The 24,280-nt window shown below is 34.1% G+C and overlaps 1 protein-coding gene across 1 annotated transcript in view; it reads left to right on the forward strand.

Annotated features, from left to right (window-relative positions):
* KHDRBS2 (KH RNA binding domain containing, signal transduction associated 2) overlaps positions 1 to 24,280 on the forward strand; it is a 627,329-nt gene that overhangs the window by 87,811 nt on the left and 515,238 nt on the right. The window contains exon 2 of the mRNA XM_064360936.1: positions 4,151 to 4,278. Coding sequence (XP_064217006.1) covers positions 4,151 to 4,278 — 128 coding nt within the window. The remainder of the gene's footprint in view (positions 1 to 4,150; positions 4,279 to 24,280) is intronic.

The raw sequence follows: 24,280 nt of genomic DNA on the forward strand, positions 1-24,280 counted from the left end.
GAATGCTCAGATCTGTGTTTTAGAAAGACAGCTTGGATATGGAAAATAAGTTTTACATGGATTTTCAGGGAAACTGAAATACCTGATGTACCTCTTGCATTCCAAGATGTATCCAGCAAGGAAAAAAAATGTCATTGATTTATATCTAACTCTTAATGAAACAACAGAAAATACACATCTCTTTAATGAAATATTGATGAGCAGTGTCCAAAAATTTAGTTACTAAGAAATCCTCCTTTGAATTCCAAAATACAGAAATAATAAAGAAGACTCAATATTAAAAAGAAATTAATATAAAAATAAAATGACAGGTTCTAACACCCGGACATTTATTTAAATGCTCCTAAACAATATTTTGGGAATAACAAAATAAAATTTCAGAAATTCTACAAATAAATTTCAACGAAAAAACAACTAATCAGAATCTATAGGCACAGATAAAAAAGTTTTTTTAAAGGAAAACTCATAGCATTAAGTATTTTTACCAGTAAAAAATGTAAAAATAAAAGGAATTAAATAGACAACTAAAAATCTTTAAAAAGAAAACCAAGAGAAAGCATAATTCAGAAAATAATATTCACAAAGAAAATGAGGGAGTGGTGAGGCAAGAGCAAAACTAAATATTTTATACAAAATAGCTCTACCTTCTTACCATAACTTCCGTTTGACTTAAACCAATGGGTTAAGTGGTGCAAGTGGATGCAGACATGATCTGACTTGGCTCTTTTGTAATCTTCACATAATCTTAGTACTGTGATGATAACCACATCAAATACAGTCAATGAAGGCTAAAATAAATTTTTGGATGAATATATACATTAATAAACTGAAAGATCAGAAAACACTAAACTCTCTGTAGTCTAACTTTTTTTTCAACTAAAGATAAGTGGGCTCTAATATATCGAGTATATTTTCCCAACAATACTACAGGTAAATTTAAATAGACAACATATAATCAAGTATGGAAAGGATTCAGTGCCACTACACAACACTATCTAGTTATTGGAGAGTGATAATACTATGGACATCTTTAAATTTTTATGAATACCTATATTGTCTAAATGTTCATAGGTTAGGCACAAAGAACATGCATTAATTATTAAATTAAAAACAGTTATTTTAAATTGAAAATAAAATAATAAAGATGCTGTTTAAATTAGCTTTCTTGGGTTTTAAACCCAGGCAAGTTTGGCATATAACATTTTGTTACTTATGTATTTGACAAATGCAAGTATTGAGCTATTACTCATGGAGATATGCCAAAGAAGACAAGATAACTCCCTGAAAGTATTAGGAGGGCAAAATAATACCCCCAAAATTCAAAAGAAACTTGTAGAATTGAACAGAAATAGCAGTGGAAATGCTATTTCATGTAACTCTGTTTCTTGATGGGAAGGTTATTAGAATTAATTGTGGCCTGATCAAATTGCAAATGTCTAAAAGAAGCCTAAGGTAGTAGTTTTGTGGATAGCAAATAATGTCAGACAAATTCAATTTACTTTTATGAAAAAGTAACAAGGGAGAAGCCATATGTATTATAGATCAGGAACTGAGACAGCTTCTTCAGTGTGTTCCACATTACAATTGCCTCAGCAAGCTACAAAGTATGACATTATGTAGGTGCATGCATCCATAGGGCAGTGATCAAAAGTTTATTCTTAGTAACAGAGGACATAATGAATAGCTTTTCTTTGCAGTTATCATAGTTCTGGTTGTAATAACTATATAAGGGATTGAAAGATTGGAATAAAGATCGATTTTCAGTTTAAAGAGGCAGTTAGTTAAAGTGACTTGTTAACACTTCCGTGTAGGAACATAGGAATCTAATGTTATCATACTAAATAGAAATTATAGACATATAACTTATTTTCAAACAGTTCAGTTTAGTTCAAGATACTTGTCTTTAGGGAAATTGTACCATGTAACTGATAAGATGATTATAAATGACTTTGTAAAATTTATGCAGTTTAGATTTCATGCAGGTACTACCTGGGTAAGTAATGTAATATTACTTCAAAATAATTGTTTTAAATTCCACACAACCCGAATAATTAGTATGTAAAAAAATTACTAACTGGAATGTTTTAGGGATTTTTCTTTAAGTCATTTGAAAACATGGGGGACAAATTTCGGTTAACTAGAATAACAAAGAAAAACACTGTTAGATAAAATGTATATTCCACTTACCTTTGGAAGTAGTCAGACCTTTAAAAAATAATTGTTTTAATATGCAGTATAAATAAATGTATATGAAAAATGTTCATACTTAATAACTATCATTACCTTTTCTCTACTCCAAAATAACAAAAAATAGGATGTTTTGTTCTATCCATAACAAAAGTAAAACACTGTCACATTCATATCTTAATTTAGTTAATATTTTAGTACATTGACCAAGAGCAAAGAAAAAAAATATTTACTGATTATATTATCATTATAATAACTATGTAAAAAACATAAAGGCAATTTGTAAAATGAATTTTTTAACAATTCTTCAAAACACTTATTTTATATGGTGCATTGCATGAGATGACTTGCTGTAGCTATACAGTCTTCTAATATTTCATTCCTACCTTGTCAGCATTGTTTCCCAGCTTGACAAATTTAAGTTGGTTTCCTTGTTTGTTTGCCTTCTGCTGTGATTGGTTTTAAATATTACATATGATGTTATCCTTAAAAATACAATGTGGCTGCCTTCCTTTGTCCTTCAGTGGTCCAGAGGCTTACCATTACGGTCACAATAAAAAGCAGAAAACGTTATGTATCCTACAATTCTTACATGATCTGTTCTATAACCACCTAGCAAGTCTTTTTTCTACATTCACTATTCTTCAGCCACACAGGCTTTCTTGCTTCTTGCTATTCCAAGAGCAAGTAAAGCATGTTTTTCATAGAACTGTTAAGCTCTTCTTCTCAGTCTTCTCATGGCTTACTCTTCTCTGTCATTCAGGGCTTTGCTGAAATATCACTCTGCAAATCTGAAGTAATAGCCACCGTGTGACTCTCCTTTGTATTCTTAACAGCTACATTGTGTTTATTCTTTGCTCTCACCCATAACTGTATTTGTGCCCATGTATTCTTTTTCTCATTGTTCATTTTCCATATTAGAATATATAGTCTATAAAAGAAGAGATATGTTATTTTTTTTCTGTTGTATTTCTGGTGCCTAGTAGAGGTTTAACATTTTTTATGGAATAAATTAATTCAAAAATGAAGGGGCAGATAAGTATGCTTCAAAATGTCAAATTTGGTAATATTCTAAAGTTTTTCTTGAACATCTAGATAAATAATGTCATGTTGATGAATACCAATGTTACCAATTTTAGATTTGATTTCATCCTTTTTTTTTTTTTTTTGAGATGGAGTTTCACTCTTGTTACCCAGGCTGGAGTGCAATGACGCTATCTCGGCTCACCGCAACCTCCGTCTCCTGGGTTCAGGCAATTCTCCTGCCTCAGCCTCCCGAGTAGCTGGGATTACAGGCACGCGCCACCATGCCCAGCTAATTTTTTGTATTTTTAGTAGAGACGGGGTTTCACCATGTTGACCAGGATGGTCTCGATCTCTTGACCTCGTGATCCACCCACCTTGGCCTCCCAAAGTGCTGGGATTACAGGCGTGAGCCACCGCGCCCGGCCTGATTTCATCCTTTATATGACTTTTCTATAACCCTTGTAAAATATCATGCAATTTTTCTTTACTATCTATTTTAGCTAACTTAATAATTGCCATTTTAATTATTTTTATTTTCTTAGGAATAACTCTGAGTAAAAATAAAGTATATATTCTTAGAATGTATTTTGTTCTATTTGTTGCTACTGGAAAAAATTATGTTTGCTAAAACAGTTTAAATAATCAAAGGACGTATTTTACCTTTTTATTGTGTTTGAAGATGTTAAAATTAATTACATTCATCAATTTTTTTCACAGAAGACACAGTCACATCTTCAATTATCAATTTTTAGTTTGGGTTGACAGAGGTTCTCTTAAATACAGTAGCAGCATTCACATATCTGTTTGTGAGATGCTGTTTCAGGCCTTTTATTCATCAAAATGTTATTTGAGAAGAGAAGTAATATGAACGATCAGCATATTTATGATAATATTTTTCCTCATTTCACTTGTCTTCTTCTTGTGATTTTTTTTCCAGAAATTGAAAAATTTCAAGGTTCTGATGGTAAAAAGGAAGATGAAGAAAAGAAATATCTTGATGTCATCAGCAACAAAAACATAAAGCTCTCAGAAAGAGTACTGATTCCTGTCAAGCAATATCCAAAGGTACTGCCAAATATACTTTGCTCTCATAGAATTGAGGAAAAAAATGATAAAATAAGATGATATTTTATTTGTTGACTTTTATAAAATAAATATTTGAAGCTTTATTAGGTAAGTATATGTAAGCACATGATATTGACATAAGGGAAGGAAAATTTTTGAAAGTGCAATGATGAGGGTAGTTTTCAGCTGAAGGCTACAGCATTTTTGTTCTGTGAATGTAGGAGGCAAAATCAGATATTTTATTCATTTATTCAAAATATAAATGATTCATCAGTTTGTCCAAATATGAACATCCATTTGGCTATGTTTGGTTCATGTTAAAATGTATATCCTTATTATAAAAGGGAGTAGAGTTAATGATACTAAATATGTAACATTAGAAAATCAGCAAGGAATCGTTATTAATATATCTAAGAAAATCACATGGTGGTTATTAGACTCTTAGATTATAAACTATAGTCTTCTATATTCAAGGTTCATTCATAAAATCATTATGATACAGTTCTTAATGTTATATCTTTCTTTAAACTATTTTTTCACTGGTAGATTATTGATTATGAAAGATAGCATTCAGTGGCATGGTTTCATCAGTTATATTCATAAATGTCAGTGGGTAAAAGGAGGGATTTTTTTTGGTGAAATGAATGGAGGAAGCTAAAATATAAATTCAACGATTCAAGCTGATAATTTACTTTCTGAAGAGTGAATGTGAAGCAAGGACCATGTAATTATCCTAATAGTAATGATTACAGAAATAAACGCTCTAGTTTACCAATTGTCTCCTAATATGATAAACTTTAGTAAATATAATTAACTAGATGGTTTGTCTATAATTATTTCAAACAGGGATACAATTGTTAAAGCCCAGCAAACCATAAAATTTATATTTCAGATGAAGTATTTTGGGCGTGCGATTTTGTTTAGTTTTGTTGTTGTTGTGTTTTGTTTTTTTTGTTTTGAGCTAGACTCTGTTGCAAGAAAGCCGTGTTAAATAGGTATATGTTTTTAAAAATAAACTTTATTAGATTTGGTTTATAATAATGTTCTCTTGAATATTGAATTGGGCAGTCTTAGAAATATACATGAAAAATTTGCATAGTAGTAAAATAAGGTAGAAATATGTTGGAGTATAAAGAATAATGTGTCCTCTTTCACTTGACCAATTAGCTAGTATAATCTTGAATACAAGGGTCTTTTCTTAAATCATATATTTAAATATGGCATAACTTGATGATGTTTCTTGGATTAACATTTTTGTATTCTCTGGATATGGGAAAGTCAATGACAGTTTAATACTTGCCTCTAAATAAAAATGTAGTTCTATAGTCTCTGATCAAATTAAGCTGGCAAGATATATAAGGCATTAAATTCTTGATGGCTCTTCAAGTGGTTTTATGCTGATTATTACCAGAGTCTATGCTTGATTCAGAATGATGAATACCAAAATAAGAATATTCTATGGTGTCAGATTTTTGTGTTTAGTTTAATTTCATAATGTATAAGAAAATGCTCAAACAATAAAACTGCTTATTCTTAACTGCCATGAACCACAGATCACCAGCAAACTGTTTTATCTCTTACAATTTTTAAAATCATGGAATGCATAGGCTGGAACTAATCTTGGAAGTCACAGAATATATAAAACTTTTATTTTACGGATGAGGTAACTGAAAAATTATGAATTGCTCAGGGTCATGCTTTTGTTATAGATGGAAATCTTTAGTACAGTTACCATTATTTTAGATTCTTCAATTTTGGTGAACATTACATTTTTAACTTGACTGATCAAGCCCACATATTACCATTACATTTTCATGTTAAATGTGGAAGATGTGAAAAATGATAGCACCTGATGGTTAATGTAATAGTTGTATGGAACAGTCTCAAATAACAAGTCATGCTTGAGAAAATTGATCATTTCTTTAAATGAGTAATAGCTTGCCAAACGTCTTTAATTTCTTTTTAAAGGAATATTCATTTCATTTAATTACCACACAAGAGACCTTTAGAGCTCCTTTACAGAGAAAGAGTGAAATTCTGAGAAGCAGACTGTACTCACTTATCAAAGTTGACCTACCTTGTTCTTTTGTTTTTATACTACAACAATCAATCATAATATTTTGGAAACAAATTCTATTTTATACTTAATCGTCTTTTGAAAACAAACCGTATTTTATTATAAAAGTTGTGATATTCTCCTGCTGTTTATTGTCCACTTTTTAGAAAAATATCAGTGAAGTAGAGTTGATTATGATCACTAAACTTGAGCTGTATTTGATGTACATTTATGAGCTGTAAAATGTGGGATATGGTGTGATACTATGAGCTGTTGAGCAGAGTACAACAGTATTTATGGATTTAAAGTTTAATCTTTTATAATAAAAAAGTGATTTATCCTTCAGGGGGCCACACTGGTGAAAAACCTGCTTTATACAGCTTTCTCTCAGAACCATTTCTCCCCTTGATGCCTGCTGTCTGTTTGTACCAATAATTCATGCGGTGATGATACATTCTTCTCAAAGAGCAATTAATGACTATGGGAATTCTTGAGGAAATGGCCTTCCCAAGACTTGGCTACATGACTTTTTTTGGATAGATTGTGTTTCAGTTAGTCTCCAATTTCAAGTTAATTTGCTTAGTTGAATACTACAAGCAATTCAAATGAAGTTTAAAATTTAAATTATAAAAATGCTCTTTGAGAATGATTTGTCTAGCTCTGGTGCTTTATATTTAATAATTTAACCTGGGGAAAATATGCCATATTATAATATTAAATTATTTTAATTAGCAGTTTTTCTTAATTGGCTTTATATATTTGTAATAAAATTAATAGACGTATATTTGGGATTCATGCTAAAGGAGTAGACTTTAACTGCTCTTCCCTACAAAAACGAATAAAACAAATGGGCAACTATTCAGATGGTGAGTATATTACTTTGCTTCACTGCAGTAACTTTTTTACTTTGTGTATATATTTCATAATATAATTTTGTGAACCTTAAAAATATACAATAATATTTATTTGCAAAAGAGATTAATAGAGAAATAGATGTTGCACATCTGTTTGCATTTGCAAATGTTTCAGAATCACAGCAATTACTTCTTTTTAATTTTTATTTTAGTTTCGTGGGTACGTGCACAGGTTTATTATATAGGTAAATTGTGTGTCATGGGGGTTTGGTGTACAGATTATGTCCTCACCTAGGTAATAAGCATAGTACCTCATAAGTAGTTTTTCCATTCTCACCTTCTTCCCACACTCAGCCCTCAAGTAGGCCCCAGTGTCTATTGTTTCCTTCTTTGTGTCCATGTGTACTGAATGTTTAGCTCCCACTTATAAGTAAGAACATGCAGATTGGTTTTCTGTTCCTGCATTAGCTCACTTAAGATAATGACCTCCCACTCCATCTGTATTGCTGCAAATGACATGGTAACTTCTTTTATGACTGCATTGTATTCCATGGTTTATACGTACCTCATTTTAAAAAAATCCAGTCTACCATTGATGGACATCTAGGTTGATTCTGTGTCTTTGCTGTTATGAATAGTGCTGTGATGAGCATATGTGTGCATGTGTCTTTATGGTAGAATGATTTATATTCCTTTAAGTATATATACTATAATGGAAATTGCTGGGTCAGATAATAGTTATAAGTTCCTGGAGAATTTGCAAAGCTGCCTCCCACTGTGGCTGATAAAATTTACAATCTCACCAGCAGTGTATAAGCATTTCCTTTCCTTGGCAACCTCACCAGCGTGTGCAATTTTTGGACTTTTTAGAATAGCCATTCCAACTGGTGTGAGATGGTATCTCGTTGTGCTTTTATTTGCGTTTTTCTAATGATTAGAGATGTTAAGCATTTTTTCACATGCTTGTTGACCACATGTATGTTTTTTTAAAAGTGACTGTTCATCTACTTTGCCCACTGTTTAATGGGGTTATTTTTTCCTTGTTAATTTTTTTATGTTCCCTATAGATGCTGCATATTAGAACATTGTCAGATGCATAGCTTGCAAATATTTTCTTCCATCCTGTAGGTTGTATATTTACTCTATTGATAGTTTATTTTGCTGTGCAGAAGTTCTTTAGTTTACAACCCATTTGTCAATTTTTGTTTTTGTTCCAATTGCATCTAGTATCTTTGTCATGAAATCTTTGTCAGAGCCTATTTCCAGAATAGTATTTCCTACATTATCATCCGAAGTTTTTATGGTTTTGGATTTTTCATTTAAGTCTATAATCTATCTTGAGTTTATTTTTGAAAGTAGTGTAAAGAAAGTGTCAGTTTCAATATTCAGCATATGGCTGCCAGTTATTCTCATTGCCTTTTGTTGTTGTTGTTGTTTGTTTGTTTGTTTGACTTTGTAGAAGATCAGGTGGTTGTAGGTGTGTGACTTTATTTCTGGGTTCTCTATTCTGGTCCATTAGTCTATGTGGTTGTTTTTGTACCAATAACATGCTGTTTTGGTTATTGTAGTCTTGTATAGTTTGAAGTCAGATGCCTCTAACTTTTTCCTTTTTCTTAGAATTGCTTTGGCTATTTGGACTCTTTTTTCATTCTATATGAATTTTGGAATAGTTTTTCCTAATTCTGTAAAGAATATCATTGGTAGTTTTATACGGATAGCATTGAATCTGTAAATTGCTTTGAACAGTATAGCCATTTTAATAATATTGATTCTTTCATTAGCCATACACATGGAATGTTTTTTCATTTGTTTGTGTCTTGTCTGATTTCTTTCAGGCAGTGTTTTGTAATTCTCATTATAAAAATCTTTCACCTTCCTGCTTAACTGTATTTCTATTTTTTTGTGTGTGGCTATTGTGAATGGGATTGTATTTTTTGATATGATTCTCAGCTTGGATGTTGTTGGTGTATAGAAATGCTACTCCTGATTTTTGTACATTGATTTTGTACCCTGAAACTTTGTTGATGTTCCTTATCAAATCTGGGAGCTTTTGAGAAGACACTATGGGATTTTGTAGGTATAAAATCATATCATCTGAATATAAGGATAGTTTGGCTTTCTCCCTTTCTATTTGAGTGCCTTTTATTTCTTCCTCCTCCCTGATTTATCTGACCAGGATTTCCAGTACTGTGTTGAATATGAGTAGTGAGAGAGGGCATCATTGTCTGTTATCGTTTTGAAGGAGAATGCTTCCAGCTTTTGCCCTTTCAGTACGTTGTTGGCAGTAGGATTTTCATAGGTGGCTCTTATTATTTTGAAGTATGTTCCTTCAATGCTTAGTTTGTTCAGGGTTTTTAACATGAAGGGATATTGAATATTATTGAAATAATTTTGTGCATCTGTTGAAATGATCATGTTGTTTTTGATTTTAGCTTAATTTATGTGATGAATCATATTTATTGATTTGCATATGTTAAACCAAGGTTACATCTCAGGGATAAAGCCTGCTTAATTGTGGTAGATTAGCTTTTAATCTGCTGCTGGATTTGGTTTGCTAGTATTTTGTTGAGGACTGTTGCATCTATGTTCATCAAGGATATTGGCCTGGAGTTTTACTTTTTTTGTTTTGTTTCTTCCAGGTTTTAGTATCAGGATGATGGTGGCCTCATCATCCTGATGAATTAGAGAAGAAGGACTCCTCCCCTATTTTTTGGAATAGTTTCAGTAGGAATGGGACCAGCTCTTCTTATACATCTAATAAAATCTGGCTATGAATCCAACTGGTCCTGGGCTTTTTCTGGTTGGTAGTCTATTAGTCTATTTATTACTGATTCAATTTTGGACTTAATTATTGGACTCTTCAGGGATTCAATCTCTTCCGGTTCAATCTCGGGAGGTTGTATGTGTCCAGAAATTTGCCGGTTTCTTCCAAGTTTTCTAGCATGTGTATATAGAGGTGTTTATAATAGTTTCTGAAAGCTTTTGCATTTCTGTGGGATCCCCACAGTGGTAACATCCCCTTTGTTATTTCTTGGTGTTTACTTAGATCATGTCTTTATTTTTCCTTTATTAGTCTAGCTAGTGGTCTATATATTTTATTTATTCTTCAATCAACCAACACCTGAACGTGAACTTTTGTGTGTTTTTCATGTTACAACTTCCTTCTGTTCAGGTCTGGTTTTGTTTATTTCTCGTCTTCTGCTAGCTTTGATGTTGCTTTGCTCTTGTCTCTAGTTCCTCTAGGTGTCATGTTAGGTTGTTAATTTGAGATCTTTATAGTTATTTTGTGTGGGCATTTTACACCATAAACTTTCTTATTAATAAGGCTTTAGTTGCATCCCAGAGATTCTTGTATGTTGTATCTTTGTTCTCAGTAGTTTCAAAGAATTTCTTGATTTCTGCCATAATTTTATTATTCACTCAAAAGTCATTCAGGAGCAGGCTAATTTCCATGTAATTCTGTGGTTTTGAGGAATCTTCTTAGCATTGATTTATATTTTTATTTTGCAGTGGTCCAAGAGTGTGCTTGGTATGATGTCAGTTTTTTCAATTTGCTGGGGATTGTTTTATAGCCAATTGTGTGGTCGATTTTAAAGTGCCATGTGCAGAGAGAAATATATATTCTGAAGTTTAGGGGTGGAGAGTTCTTTAGATGTCTATTAGGATTATTTAGGCAAGTGTTAAGTTCTGGTTCTTTTATCTTTGTTAGTTTTCTGCCATGATGATCTGTCTAGTATTGTCAGTGGTGTGTTAAAGTTCTCCCACTATTTTTGTGTGGTTATCTAGGTTTCTTTGTAGGCCTCTAAGAATTTGTTCTATGAATTTGGGTACTCCTATGATACATGCATGTATGCTTAGGATAGTTAAGTCTTTTTGTTGAATCGAACTCTTCTATTATGTAATGTACTTCTTTTTCTCTTTTGATTTTTGTTTGCTTAAAGCCTGTTTGTCTGAAATTAGAGTAGAAAACCCTCAATTTTTTGATTTTCTTGTTTGTTTGTTTTCCATTTGCTTGGTAGATTTTTCTCAATCCCATTACTTTCATCTTTTTTCTTCATCCCATTATTTTTAGATTTTTTTCCATCCCATTACTTTGGATGTCATTGCATGTAAGATGGGTCTCTTCAAGGAATGTATAGTTGGGTCTTGCTTCTTTATTCATTCTACCATTCTGTGCCTATTATTTGGGGTATTTCACCCATTTATATTCAAGATTAGTTTGTATATGTGTGGATTTGATCCTGTCGTCATGTTATTAAGTGGTTATTATGCAGACTTGATTGCCTGATAATGTGAATGGTCTATATACCTAAGTGTGTTTCTGTGGTGGCACATAATGGTCATTTGTTTCCATATTTAGCACTCCATTAAGGTCCTTTTGTAAGGCAGGTCTTGTATTAATGGATTCCCTTAGCATTTGCTTGCCTCAAAAGAATCTTATTTCTCCTTTGCTTATGAAGCTTATTTTGGTAGGATATAAAATTATTGGTTGTAGTTTCCTTTCTTTAGAAATGCTGAATATAGACCCTCAGTCTCTTCTAGCTTACAGGGTTACTGCTGATAGGACTGTTGTTAGCGTCGTTGGGTTTTCTTTGTAGATGACCTGCCCCTTCTCTCTAGCTGCAGTTAATGTTTCTTCTTTCATTTTGACTGAAAATCTGATGACTATGTGTCTTGGGGATGGTCATCTCGAATAATATCTTGCAAGGATTCTCTGCATTTCCTGAATTTGGATGTTGGCCTCTCTCACAAGATGCCATTTTCCAAGTTACTTGCTTTCTCTCCCTCTCTTTCAGGGATGCCAGTGAGTTGTTTTCAATCTCTTTACATAATTCCATATTATCATAGATTTTGTTAATTCTTGTTTATTCCTTTTTCTTTAAATTGTCTGACTGAGTGGATTTTAGAACCAGAGTTTGAGCTTTAAGATTCCTTCCTCAGCTTGGTCTATTCTGTTGTTAATACCTGTGATTGTGTTATTAAATTCTTTAGTCCATTTTTTAGCTCTATCAGGCTACTTTGGTTCTTTCTTAAGATGGTCACTTCATCTTTTATTCTCTGTATTAGTTTATTGCATTCCTTAGATTCCTTGAATTGGATTTTGACTTTCTCCTGAATCTCGATGGTCTTCATTTCTATCCATATCCTGAATTCTGTATCTGCCATTTCAGCCACTTCAACCTGGTTAAGAACCATTGTTGAGAAACTAATGTAGCTGTTTAAAGATAGGAAGATATTCTGGTTTTTTGAGTTGCCAGGGTTCTCACTGGTTCTTTCTCTCTGTGTAGGCTGATGGTCCTTTAATATTTGAAGTTGCTTTCCTTTGGTTGGGGTTTTTTGCATTTATTTTCTTTGATGCCCTTGACAGTTTGACTCTGGTATAAGGTGGGTTCGGTCAACTGGCTTTGATTCTGGAATATTTCAGGGGGCCATGGCTCAGTTCTGCTCTCCTGGGCTACATGCTCTTACCTGAGTGGGCTGGTACCAGGTCCTCAGCTTTGTTCTCTGACCCCCTGAGGTTAGGAACCTGCTGTGCTGGGGAGATTAATGTGTTCCTGGTTTGTGGCCACAACTGTTTGATGGGGAATGCCAGCCAAAGTGCTTCATCAGTGCATTTTGGTAGTGGGATCCATGGTTGTTCTCATGTGCCAGCAGCCATGGTGGTATAGCAGGGTGCATATGTGTTGTCTGGGATATCCTGGGAAAACATTTTAGTCTTGTATTTTTGGCCACAGTCCAATAGATGGCACTTAAGAGTGCTAGCCAGCAGATGGCCTCTTTTTTTTAATTAAACTCCAAATTTTATTTTGGTTTCACTAGTTTTTCCACTAATGTCCTTTTTCTGTTCCCAGGTCCAGTCCAGGGCACCACATGGCATTCAGTTCTCATGTCTCCTTCGTTTCCTCTGTTCTGGGACAGTTTTTCAGTCAATTTGTTTTTATGACCTTGACAGCTTTGAGGAGTACTGCTCAGGTATTTTATAGAACGTCTCTCAATTTGGGTTTGTCAGGTGCATTTTGATATGATTAAACTATGATATGGGTTTTTAGAAAGAATATCAGAGGTGAGGTATCCTCATTCTGTTATGCCCAGAAGTATTTGAGATATCTGAAGAGGTATTTGATATCAACATAATATAACATAGTGATGCTAACTTTGATTACTTGGTTAACATAATGTTTGCCAGATTTCTACACTGTGAAATTACTACTGATTCCATTCCATAGTCTATTCTTCTGAAGCCAGTTCATCCAGTCCGTGCTCAAGCTGGGGAGAGATTAAGATCTACCTCCTGGAAAAAGAGAGAGTAGCTACCTATAGTTTTCAGAATTATTTTTTTTTATTGCATTTTAGGTTTTGGAGTACATGTGAAGAACATGCAAGATTGTTACATAGGTGCACACATGGCAGTGTGATTTGCTGCCTTCTTCCCCTTCACCTATATGTGGCATTTCTCCCCATGCTATCCCTCCCCAACTCCCCACCCACCGCTGTCCCTCCCCTGTTTCCCACCAACAGACCCCAGTGTGTAGTGCTCCCCTCCCTGCATCCATGTGTTCTCATTGTTCAACACCCGCCTATGAGTGAGATCATGCGGTGTTTGATTTTGTGTTCTTGTGTCAGTTTGCTGAGAATGATGGTTTCCAGGTTCATCCATGTCCCTCCAAAGGATGTGAACTCATCGTTTTTGATGGCTGCATAATATTCCATGGTGTATATGTGCCACATTTTCCCTGTCCAGTCTATCATCGATAGGCATTTGGGTTGGTTCCAGGTCTTCGCTATTGTAAACTGTGCTGCAATGAACATTCGTGTGCATGTGTCCTTATAGTAGAACGATTTATAATCCTTTGGATATATACCCAGTAATGGGATTGCTGGGTCAAATGGAATTTCTATTTCTAGGTCCTTGAGGAATCGCCACACTGTCTTCCACAATGGTTGAACTAATTTATACTCCCACCAGCAGTGTAAAAGTGTTCGTATTTCTCCACATCCTCTCCACCATCTGTTGTCTCCAGATTTTTTAATGATCGCCATTCTAACTGGCGTGAGATGGTATCTCAATGTAGTTTTGATTTGCATTTCTCTAATGACCAGTGATGATGAGCATTTTTTCATATGTTTGTTGGCCTCATGTACTCGGCTGCATGGCTGTTTTGTTTTTTGGTACATTTGGCAGTACTTCTCTGTGATGCTTCAGAGAAGAATGACCCACTCATACAGTCTACTTCCGGGCCTTGGAGGAACTCCCTTCAGTCAGGCTCCACATCCACATTTCTCTTGTTGGATGTTTGGTCCATGGGGCTTTCTCAGGTAGAGGCCATGGTCTGCAGACAGGCTTTACGTGGCCCCGTGGAGGGAGGCACACCCTGATCCTCCACCAGCCTATGAACACAGGTTTCTCACTTCTTTCAGTGAGCGCTCCTCCCTGCTTAGTCACCACCCAAGCCATCAAGTCCCACTCAGCTAGGTGCTGTGGGAGTGGTTGGGTCAGATGACTATCTGGGTGCTTCCCTGTGGAACACGTGCTTGTGCCTGTCCACAGAGTTCAGACAGAAGTAGGACACGGGGCTCAAAGATCTAGCAGGCGTGGTGCACACTACTTACCAGTGTTGGGGTAGGTGAAGTCACCTGCCGTGCTATATGAGTGTTTTCTAAGACAACAGAAGACTGTACCCGCCAGTTGAGTTCAGGCAGCAGTGGCTCCACTGGGCCAGAAGCTGGCTTCAAGCTTTGTTTGGTGAGAGTGGATGGATCAATCTTACTGCTCCCATGCATTGTGACTGTGGCTTCTGTCAGGGCTATGTCGCTGTTACCAGTTTGTTCCAGGGTCCAAGGCTTGAGAGGTCTCTGTGGACTTGAGAGTTACCTTTGCCAAAACTACTGGTAGCTCCCTGCCTCCGTCTAGAAGTGTGTGGTGTAGTGCAGCAGGGCCAGGCATTTTCCCATCCCCAGTCCTGCACAGGTTCCTGTCAAGAGAGTGTGACTCTCTCATGGGACTCCTACTCACTTAACCTTTCCCATGTGGGGAGCTTCTCCTGTCTACACACTGATTCCAGATGAGCTACTGCCCAGCTTTGCTCTTCTCTGCTGTGTGCCCTTCCTGCCTTGATGGATCCCAAAGCGGTTTCTTAGGTGATCACCTTATTGGGTCAGTGTTCACTAGCCCTTTTATTTCCTCTCCAAGAGAGTAGTACACATGAGTTTCTTGCTTCTAGTCCACCATTATGATGCAATCCCCAATTATTTCTTGGTAATTAAGCCTCTACAAAGGCAAATATGTCAATGTGTTCCTTCATATTCCTAAGAGATTCATGTAGAAGACTCTGGAGGCTGACTCTCAGTGCACTGTCTATGAGTTACCCTGCTTTGCAAGGAGTAGCTAATATGTGTGTGTGTGTGTGTGTGTGTGGTGTGTGTCTGTGTGTGTGTGTGTGTGTATATATATATATAGAGAGAGAGAGAGAGAGAGAGAATGAGAGAGAAAGAGAAAGACTGGAGAACAAACACTATTCTTAACATTAGCTGTTTCTCATCCACATATACTGTGCTTCATAGTTCAATACACCATTTCTTTAACATTTTAACAGAATTTAACATGTTAAATTCTTACAGTCAGAATCATACTACAATCTCTTTCCGGCAAGCAGTGGTCATAGCTCACAGTTTTTGCCTGTTCATGTATAAACATGGTACTGGCTCCTTATAGTAAGTTGTTTGTAGGGTAGGAACTTTGTGTATGAGTTTACTTGCAGTTTGAAATGTCTTCAACACAATTATATCATGAGTTAGTGGTGAAATGCAAAGCTGTAACATTACAAAAAGAATAAAAACATATCTTAGGGTATAAATTTGATGTTAATGAAGACAATTATTATCCTTGGAGAAATGATAAAAATTCCATGTCATATTTTCTTGTGCCACAGCAAACAAGTGCCTTGTAGGATCTAATAAACCAACATATACGTACGTGGCACAAGCTGTGCTATATTTTGTTACTGCTTAGACATGCAAAAGGAATGTTTGGCATGTGTCTGGGTAAACTGAGAGAGCATTAGAGGACTGGAAACTGCGGCTTCCTCTTGTGAAAAGGTATCTACTTGTTGCTTTCTGGTGTACCTGTTTGTTCACCTAGGCAATTCAGCCTCTCAATGCCTTTTAACAGTATCTTTTTGATGTACTTTTAGAATTCTGTGAAATACATCGGACCTTTCCTTCATTTAAATTTGCCCCAAGGCCCACTTTATATTTCTTGAGTTACTGCCAACTTTTTAAAGCAATATATTGCCAGGAGTATAAATCTGCCCCAAATTTGGTCTTTTTAAAGATCAAACACAGCCACATTCCCCTGTGATGGTGTTCAAATCAATTTCTTATGTAGATTAATGCAGAAAATTAAAGTTCTAGAATATGTTTAGAACGATTTTACTTGCTCAATACTTCTTAATCTGTTCAGTCCCAGAAAGAGGGGCAGCCTTCTGTGCCTGGTTAGAACAAGTCCCGTCCAAGGTTGCAACTTGCCATGTCTTCCTATGGAGGGTGTGCTTCCTTCTTTATACTTCAAAAGATGAAATACTGAAGTCCAAGTACTTGATGACTGTGATTTTTCTGACTTTTAAGTAGTTATCAGATCATTTAAGAATAGTTGCTAAATGTAGAAACTATGACTACATTTCAAAGCCAAATACAACCACTTATAATCTTGGAAATATGTCTCTATTTTTGTAAGCAATATGGTTTTCCAGAAGCCACTCTGTAGCTTACAGCTTAAACCTGTTTTATTTTTACCACAGACCACTGCACAGCATTGCTTTTTGTTTCTCTAAAGTAAATGGAAGAATGGATTTGATGGGCTTTGTGATTTCAGTTTCATTCATGTCAGTTTCCCAACTCCTCATTTGTGAATTTAAATTTTAATTGAGAAAATGATGTGATACTGATTCACATTTTTGTGAGGGAAAAAAATTTCAAAGTGTTGTAGACCGTATTCTCTCCAATAGAATGGGATGTGAAATAATCCTGTTTTCTAGAAAAATTTAGAAATTTTCAGTGGTATTATGTCTAGAATTTGTCTTTTCTGATTACCCCTCCTTTTAATTAATGCCTATCCCATGTACTTCAGATATTATTTTTCCATTTTATATTTTTAATTTTTTTTGTTTCCATCCCACATTGACTCATGTATTTCTAATTCTGAATTAGTTGAATTGGTTGTGCTTCTACTGACGTCATGTTTTATGACCCTTTGCAAATATGTCCTTGATGTTCTGGAAATCATGCCAGTCTCTCCCTATCTAGGTCCAGTGAATATTCAGCCTGTTTTAGCTAGTTGTTTTCATTCTGTCACAAAGCCCCTACCCCTTTCCTTCTCACAGCTCAGGCTAATATTTTCTACCTTGTTTGGGAGGGTTGCTTCTTATTTTCACATTTACCCTCAGCTGGAAAACTGAAAAATACTTCAAAAGGACCATTAAAATGCAAGCACTTTTTGAAAAGTGTCCAAACCTGTATGCTTACTTTAGGGCCCCATAACAACAAAAATATCTTTTATCTCATATCCTTCTCTACAATCCTGCCATTCTTCATTTGCTTGTTTGTTCATTTGTTTGTTTAACTCACTGAGCCTTCAGTAAGCTCCTCTACACTCATTACAGCACAGATGAATCTTCTGGTATTCCTTTTGTTGTTGCAGTAGGAGTGACTTTTTATATAGACAGATGTTTAAGAGATCAGACAAGAAATATCACCATTAAAATCAAGAGACTTTGCATTATCAAGGGATTATTAATACCTTTCTGAAGTTAGGACCTGAAATCAAGCAACTTGTTGAAAGACATTTAAATCCATGTAGAAAATTATAAGTAACTTTTATTTTCATTTTTAATGTAAATAATTATGAAAAAGTGTAATATGTAATTTTTGATTTATGCCATTTTATAAAGAACTTTCTTAAAAATATATGGGTTTCACAAGGATGTCACAAAAATAAAACTGTAGAACAACCTCACTTGTAAATACCAATTGGATAACTGTAAAATATTACCAAGTGTGGAGCACTAGTGTACATAGAAGTATTATTCACAATAGCCAAAAGATAGAAACAGCCCAAATATCCTCAACAAATTAGTAGATAAATAAAATGTGACATACACACAGAATGGAATAGCATTCAGCCTTAAAAAGTAATGAAATTCTGTTACATTCTACAATATAAATGAACATTGAAATGTTATGCTAAATAAAATAAACCAGTCAAAAAGAACAAATATTTGACTCCACTTTTATGAGGTTCCTAGAACAGGCAAATTTATAGAGACAGAAAGTATAATAGAGGTTACTGGGCACTGTGGGGTGGAAGGAATGAAAGTTTTGTTTGGAATGATGAAAAAGTTACAGAAATGGACAGTTGCACAACAATGTAAATGTAATTAATATCACATATTTGTGCACTTAGAATTAGTTACAGTGGACTGGGTATAGTGGTGTGCAGCTACTTCCCAGCTACTGGGTAGGCCAAGATTGGAGAATCACTTGAACCCAGAAGTTCAAATCCAACCTAGGTAACATAGACCCTGTCTCTGAAAATAATAATGACAATGATACATATTTAAAATAGTTAAAATGGTAAATTTTATCCTATGTCTATTTTACAATAATAAGAAATATTACAAAAATATTAGCAAATGTATTTTAGTAGCACACATCCATCAATGTAGAAAATTATACTCAAATGTAGTTCATTTCAGGAATGCAAGATTGATTTAGTTTTTAAACATACTTAAGCAAATTCACTAATTTTATTAGATCAAAAAAGCCATTTAATAAAACCAATTTTCTATTCCTTATGAGATAAACATGGACATATATAATTAGTAGATATTAACAAGGGTGTGGAGAAATCTTATGAAATAAACATGGACATATATAATTAGTAGATATTAACAAGGGTGTGGAGAAATAATTTATTGAATAAGTGTTAGAGAGATAACCAGTGAGATAATTTGAGACAAAAGAAAAGGAAGACCAGATCCCTATCTTATCTCATACACCAAAATAAATTCTAACTGTGTCTCACCAAAATTGAGTGCCAATAAATAAATAAAGAAATAAATAAACGTACTAGAATGAGTTATGGGCAATTTTATTTCATAAAGTTTAATTAGGGGAAAGAATTTTTTAAAAGATGCACATTACTGATGCCAAAAGTAAATGAATAAATTCTTTTACAACATAAATTTAAAACTTCTGTACAAGCAAAGTCATGTTGATAATTACTAAAATCAAAAAGAAGATTCTAAATTCATATGAATATATGAAACATATGACAGAAAAATTATCCCTTTCTATATAGAGAAATCCATATTTCTAATTGAAGAAGCAGCTAATGTTCCTATCACACATGTATAGTTTAAGGAAAATTTCAAAAAAATGTGAACCTTACTTCTTAGAAAAATACAAGTTATGATTAATTTGAGATGCTTCTGTTCTTTATCAAACTGACAAATCCGTTTTGATTATAATCAATAATGATTTTAGGGCATGTGGAAAATTTCACTCTATAATATCTTAAAGAGTACGGACTCAAGTATTTTAGAGAGCAGTTTTGCAAAATTAATATCACAAAGACATAGACTTTTGAAAGCAGTTGCATATCTAGCAGTTTATGATAGAATTCTGTATTTGCAAAAATACGTATTATTAAGTGAAACAAATGAGTTTGTTCTTCTTGAGTATAAGAGGTATACATGCATGTATATATACATGCATACATTTACATATAAATAAATGTAAGACAGATAAAACAGACACTTTTGTGCCATTTGATTGTTACTATATTTTATTTTTCTAATAATAAAGACATTTTGAAAATAGTTTGGGCTAATATAAAGCAATTAATGAAAAAAAAGATTGGTTCTATATAGAAGCTTTTTTCCTATAATGGAGGAACAAATAATTAAAACTAAGAATTATTATGTGTTTTCTATATGCCAAATACCTTATAGTTTTTACATATACTGACTCATTTGATTGTCACAAAATCCTAATAATACTATCCTGCACGTTTTATATATAAGGAAACTCTCATAGGAACTGACTTGCTAAAATAACATCATTAATAAGTTTACAGTCTGTTGCCTTTACCTCATTACATTGCATAGTTCATTATTATAATTTAAGCAAATTGTATCTTAAAACATGCAGTAGAAACTTAACCCCAAACATGACTCCAAAACCCGTCAAAATCTATTATAAATTTAAAAACCGATTCAAATATTCCCTTTATGGAAAAAACGATACACATTTTATTTCTGGTTTATGAATAGTTATGGTGCTTAAATTAAGAGCATAGTCTAAAACTCAGGCTTAGAGGAATGACTACCTTTAAAACATTGTAGAATAGTCCTTAAACCTGGGACCTCACACTTAAGAGAATTATAGTTTTTATGACTACCCTGTATATATCAGACACTGAGAAAAGCAGAATGAACTGCTATTTTCTTTTCTCAAGTATATATTGTCAAGTGTTCTCAAGAAGAGAGTAAGGTTTAAAACTATATAAGTCACTTTCCTAAAGCCCCACAATATATTAATGATAGCGTTAACATTTCCTAGGTCTGTCTGCACCGAAGACTCTTTGCATTAAACTATTGTATTATTCACTTTCTTTTATCTTAGGAGGCATTGAGATAATTCTGGGCACAGACTGCCAAGACTTCAAAGGCCTATATATGGAAAAGCAGATGTATTTCTCCTCTGTTGTTAGTGAGGCAGAAATAATCTACTCATTAGTTGGGAGTGTGTCCCATAGATCATATGGCTGAATCTTCTACCCCAATTTAGAAATCATTTATACAATATTTGTGCTACTCATCAGTCTGTATATGAATATTTCTAGGATTAAAAAGATAGTTCAGTGCCTCATAAGCCAGTTGGATCTAATATTGAGCAGACATCACTGTTCAGTTTTTTCATTTCCTTATTGAAATATGATTCTTATTCCCATAAGTTTCCACTGGTGCTGATTTTGCCTCTGCAGCAATAAAGAAATCACAGGAATTAAAGTCTGTCTTTAACTATTATTGATACATTGTCTTCATTGGCTTCCAGGTCAAGACTATTTTTTATCTCCTGTTGCAAAACTGCTTGTATTTTCCAGCCTAGTTTGCTGGTTTCTACTCTTCCACACAACTTAATAATACTGAAGTTCCCTAGGGATTATCCATGGTGCTCTTCTGTATCTACACCCATACTCCCTTTGTGACGTCACATGTGCCATGCCCTACATAATGCATAAGTCTCTCCAAGACTTACTTGAAGCTGTCCAATTGACATCACTATATGGATATCTAGACATTTCAGATTCACCCAGTATTCTTCTCACTCCATTTCTACTCTGTCATCTACACTGTCACCTTATCCTTTTACTTGGTCATGTCAGAAACTATGGACATCACATTCACTCCTCTCTCCTGCACATTCTGTCCAACCTGTCAGGAAAACTTAGTAGTTTTATGTTTAAAATATACCATGAATTTGCAAAGGGACTGTGGGAAGATGATGAAGTAGGAAACAACAGAAATCTGTCTTCCTACCTAGACAACAATTCCAATTGCAGAATATGTCTGATGTAACTATTCCATAACTACTGAAGTCTATTAAAGTATTGCAAAATATAGGGAAAGCCATGAGAAGTAAATTGCCATTAATTTTGGTCCATTTCAACTTTTAACACAGTAGTAGCTATCCATCTCCCAGCATTATCCCCTGGCAGAAAGAATCTTGAAAGCAGCAAGAGAGAAGCAGCTTGTTACACACAGGTATACTTAATAAGACTATCAGTAGATTTCTTATCAGAAATTATAGAGACCAGAAGGCAGTGGAAAAATATATCTCAAATGCTAAAACAAAAATACTGTAAATCAAGAATCTTATATCTACCAAAACTGTTCTTTAAAAGTGAGAAATAAATTGAGACATTACCTGTCACATGAAAGCTCAAAGAGTTCATTGCCACCAGACCTTCCCTCCAAGATTGCCACCACAACTTCCCTGCAAGAAAAGCTTCAGGGAGTCCTTCAGGGTGAAATTAAAAGACACTAGACAGTAACTTGAAGCCACATGAAGATATAAAGATCTTAATAAAGGTAAATAAATGGCAGTAATAAAAGTTAGTATTATCTTAAAAATGGTTTGTAGCTCCATTTTTTATTTCCTACAGATTTAAGAGACTAATACATTTTTTAAATGATCTAAAAGCTGGTAAAATTGTAACTTCACTTTTTTTACAATATAATTAGAAGAGATTAATGAACTTAAAGAATTATTGGTTTATGTTTTTGGACATGTAATACATAAATATGTATTTTGTGACATCAACAATGGAAACAGTTATAAAGCCGTGAAGATGAGAGTTTTTGTTTGTCACTGAATTTAAGTTGGTATAAATTCAAATTAGAGTGTTATAATTTTGGGATATTAAATATAATGCCCATGGTAGTCAAAAAGAAAATAGGTATAGAATATCTACAAAAGGAAATGTGAAAGGAATTTAAATATTTCACTACAAAAAAAATGAAGTAAACATAAATTAAGACAATAATGCAAGAAATGAGAGACAATACAGATATAAAGCACGTAGAAGACAAGTAGCAAATGACAGAAATACATTTCTCCTTATCAGTACAGTTTTTTATTGAAATCTTCAAACGATTTGTTCTGGGATCCCTTGCAAATACCAAAATTCTCAGATGCTCAAGTTCCTTATTTAAAATGGCCTAGTATTTGTGTACAACCTATGCAATTCTCACGTATACTTTAAATGATCTCTATTTTACTCATAATAACTAATACCATATATATAACCTATAATATTTAATACTATGTAAATTGTTGTTATACAGTATTGGTTTTTTATTTGTATTGTTTTATTATATTGATATCTTTTATTTTTTTCATTTCTTTTAAATTCATAGTTTACCATTTGAATAGATGTGGAATTATGAGTATGCAGGGCTAAATTGTAATTACTTTAAATATAAAACAGTTTAAATTCTCCAATCAAAAGTGATTGACAAAACAGATGTTTAAAAGTGACTCAAATATATGCTATCTATAAGAGACTCACATTATATCCAAAGACACAAGTAGATGGAAAGTGAAAAGAAGGAAATCCTGGCATGTGCCACAGCATGGATGAACCAAGAGGACATTATGCCATTCATAAAAGGAGAAATACTGTATGATTACGCTTATCTATGATGCATTTAAGTAGTCAAAATCATAAAGATGGAACATAGAATGGTAGTTGCCAGGGCCTTGGCAGAGGGAGGAATGGAGAGTTACTGTTCAGTGATTACAGTGTTTCAGTTTCAAGGATAAAAAGAGTTATGAAGATGGGTGGTAGTGATGATTGTACAACATTGTGAATGTGTTTGACACCACTGAACTGCATACTTAAAAATTGTAAAGATGGTAATATTTTATGTGTATTTCCCCCAAATTTTAAAAAATTAGAGCAAATAACATTTGCTACCCAGGCCTATGTCATCACCTTTTCTCAACTGGGCTCTTACCCAGGCTGAAGTCATCATTTTTCTCACCTGGGGTATTCCCGGGCCTAGGTCACTATCTTCTCTCAACCCGGCTATCTGCTCCTATACCTGTGTCTTTACAATCTATCCTTCACATAGTAGCCATGGTCATCTTTAAACACATAGGTCATACAGATCATGTGACTCCTCAAAAAGTTCCAGTGGTCGTCCATTTTACTCAAAGTAAAAGACAGGGATTTGCAGTTGCCTACAAGAGCTGGCTGCCCATTGTCATTCTGTCCTCCTCTCCTGAATTGCCTTGTTTATTCATTGTGCAGCAACCCTGGCTGGCTAGCTTTCCTAACACATAGCAATAACTTTACAGTAGGCTTTCCCCAACCAAGAATGTATTTCCCTCATATATTTACAAAACTAACTTCCTCATGTGAAAGCCACTCTTTGTTTTGATAACACTTTCTTAGTGAGGTCTTAGACAATCTATTTAATACAGTAGCTTTCATCCATCCCTACCCAAGTACTCGCAGTCCCCTTGCCTT

Source organism: Aotus nancymaae, unplaced genomic scaffold (assembly GCF_030222135.1).
Source record: "Aotus nancymaae isolate 86718 unplaced genomic scaffold, 86718_ANA_hifiasm-v0.15.2.pri h1tg000040l, whole genome shotgun sequence".
NCBI lineage: Eukaryota > Metazoa > Chordata > Mammalia > Primates > Aotidae > Aotus > Aotus nancymaae.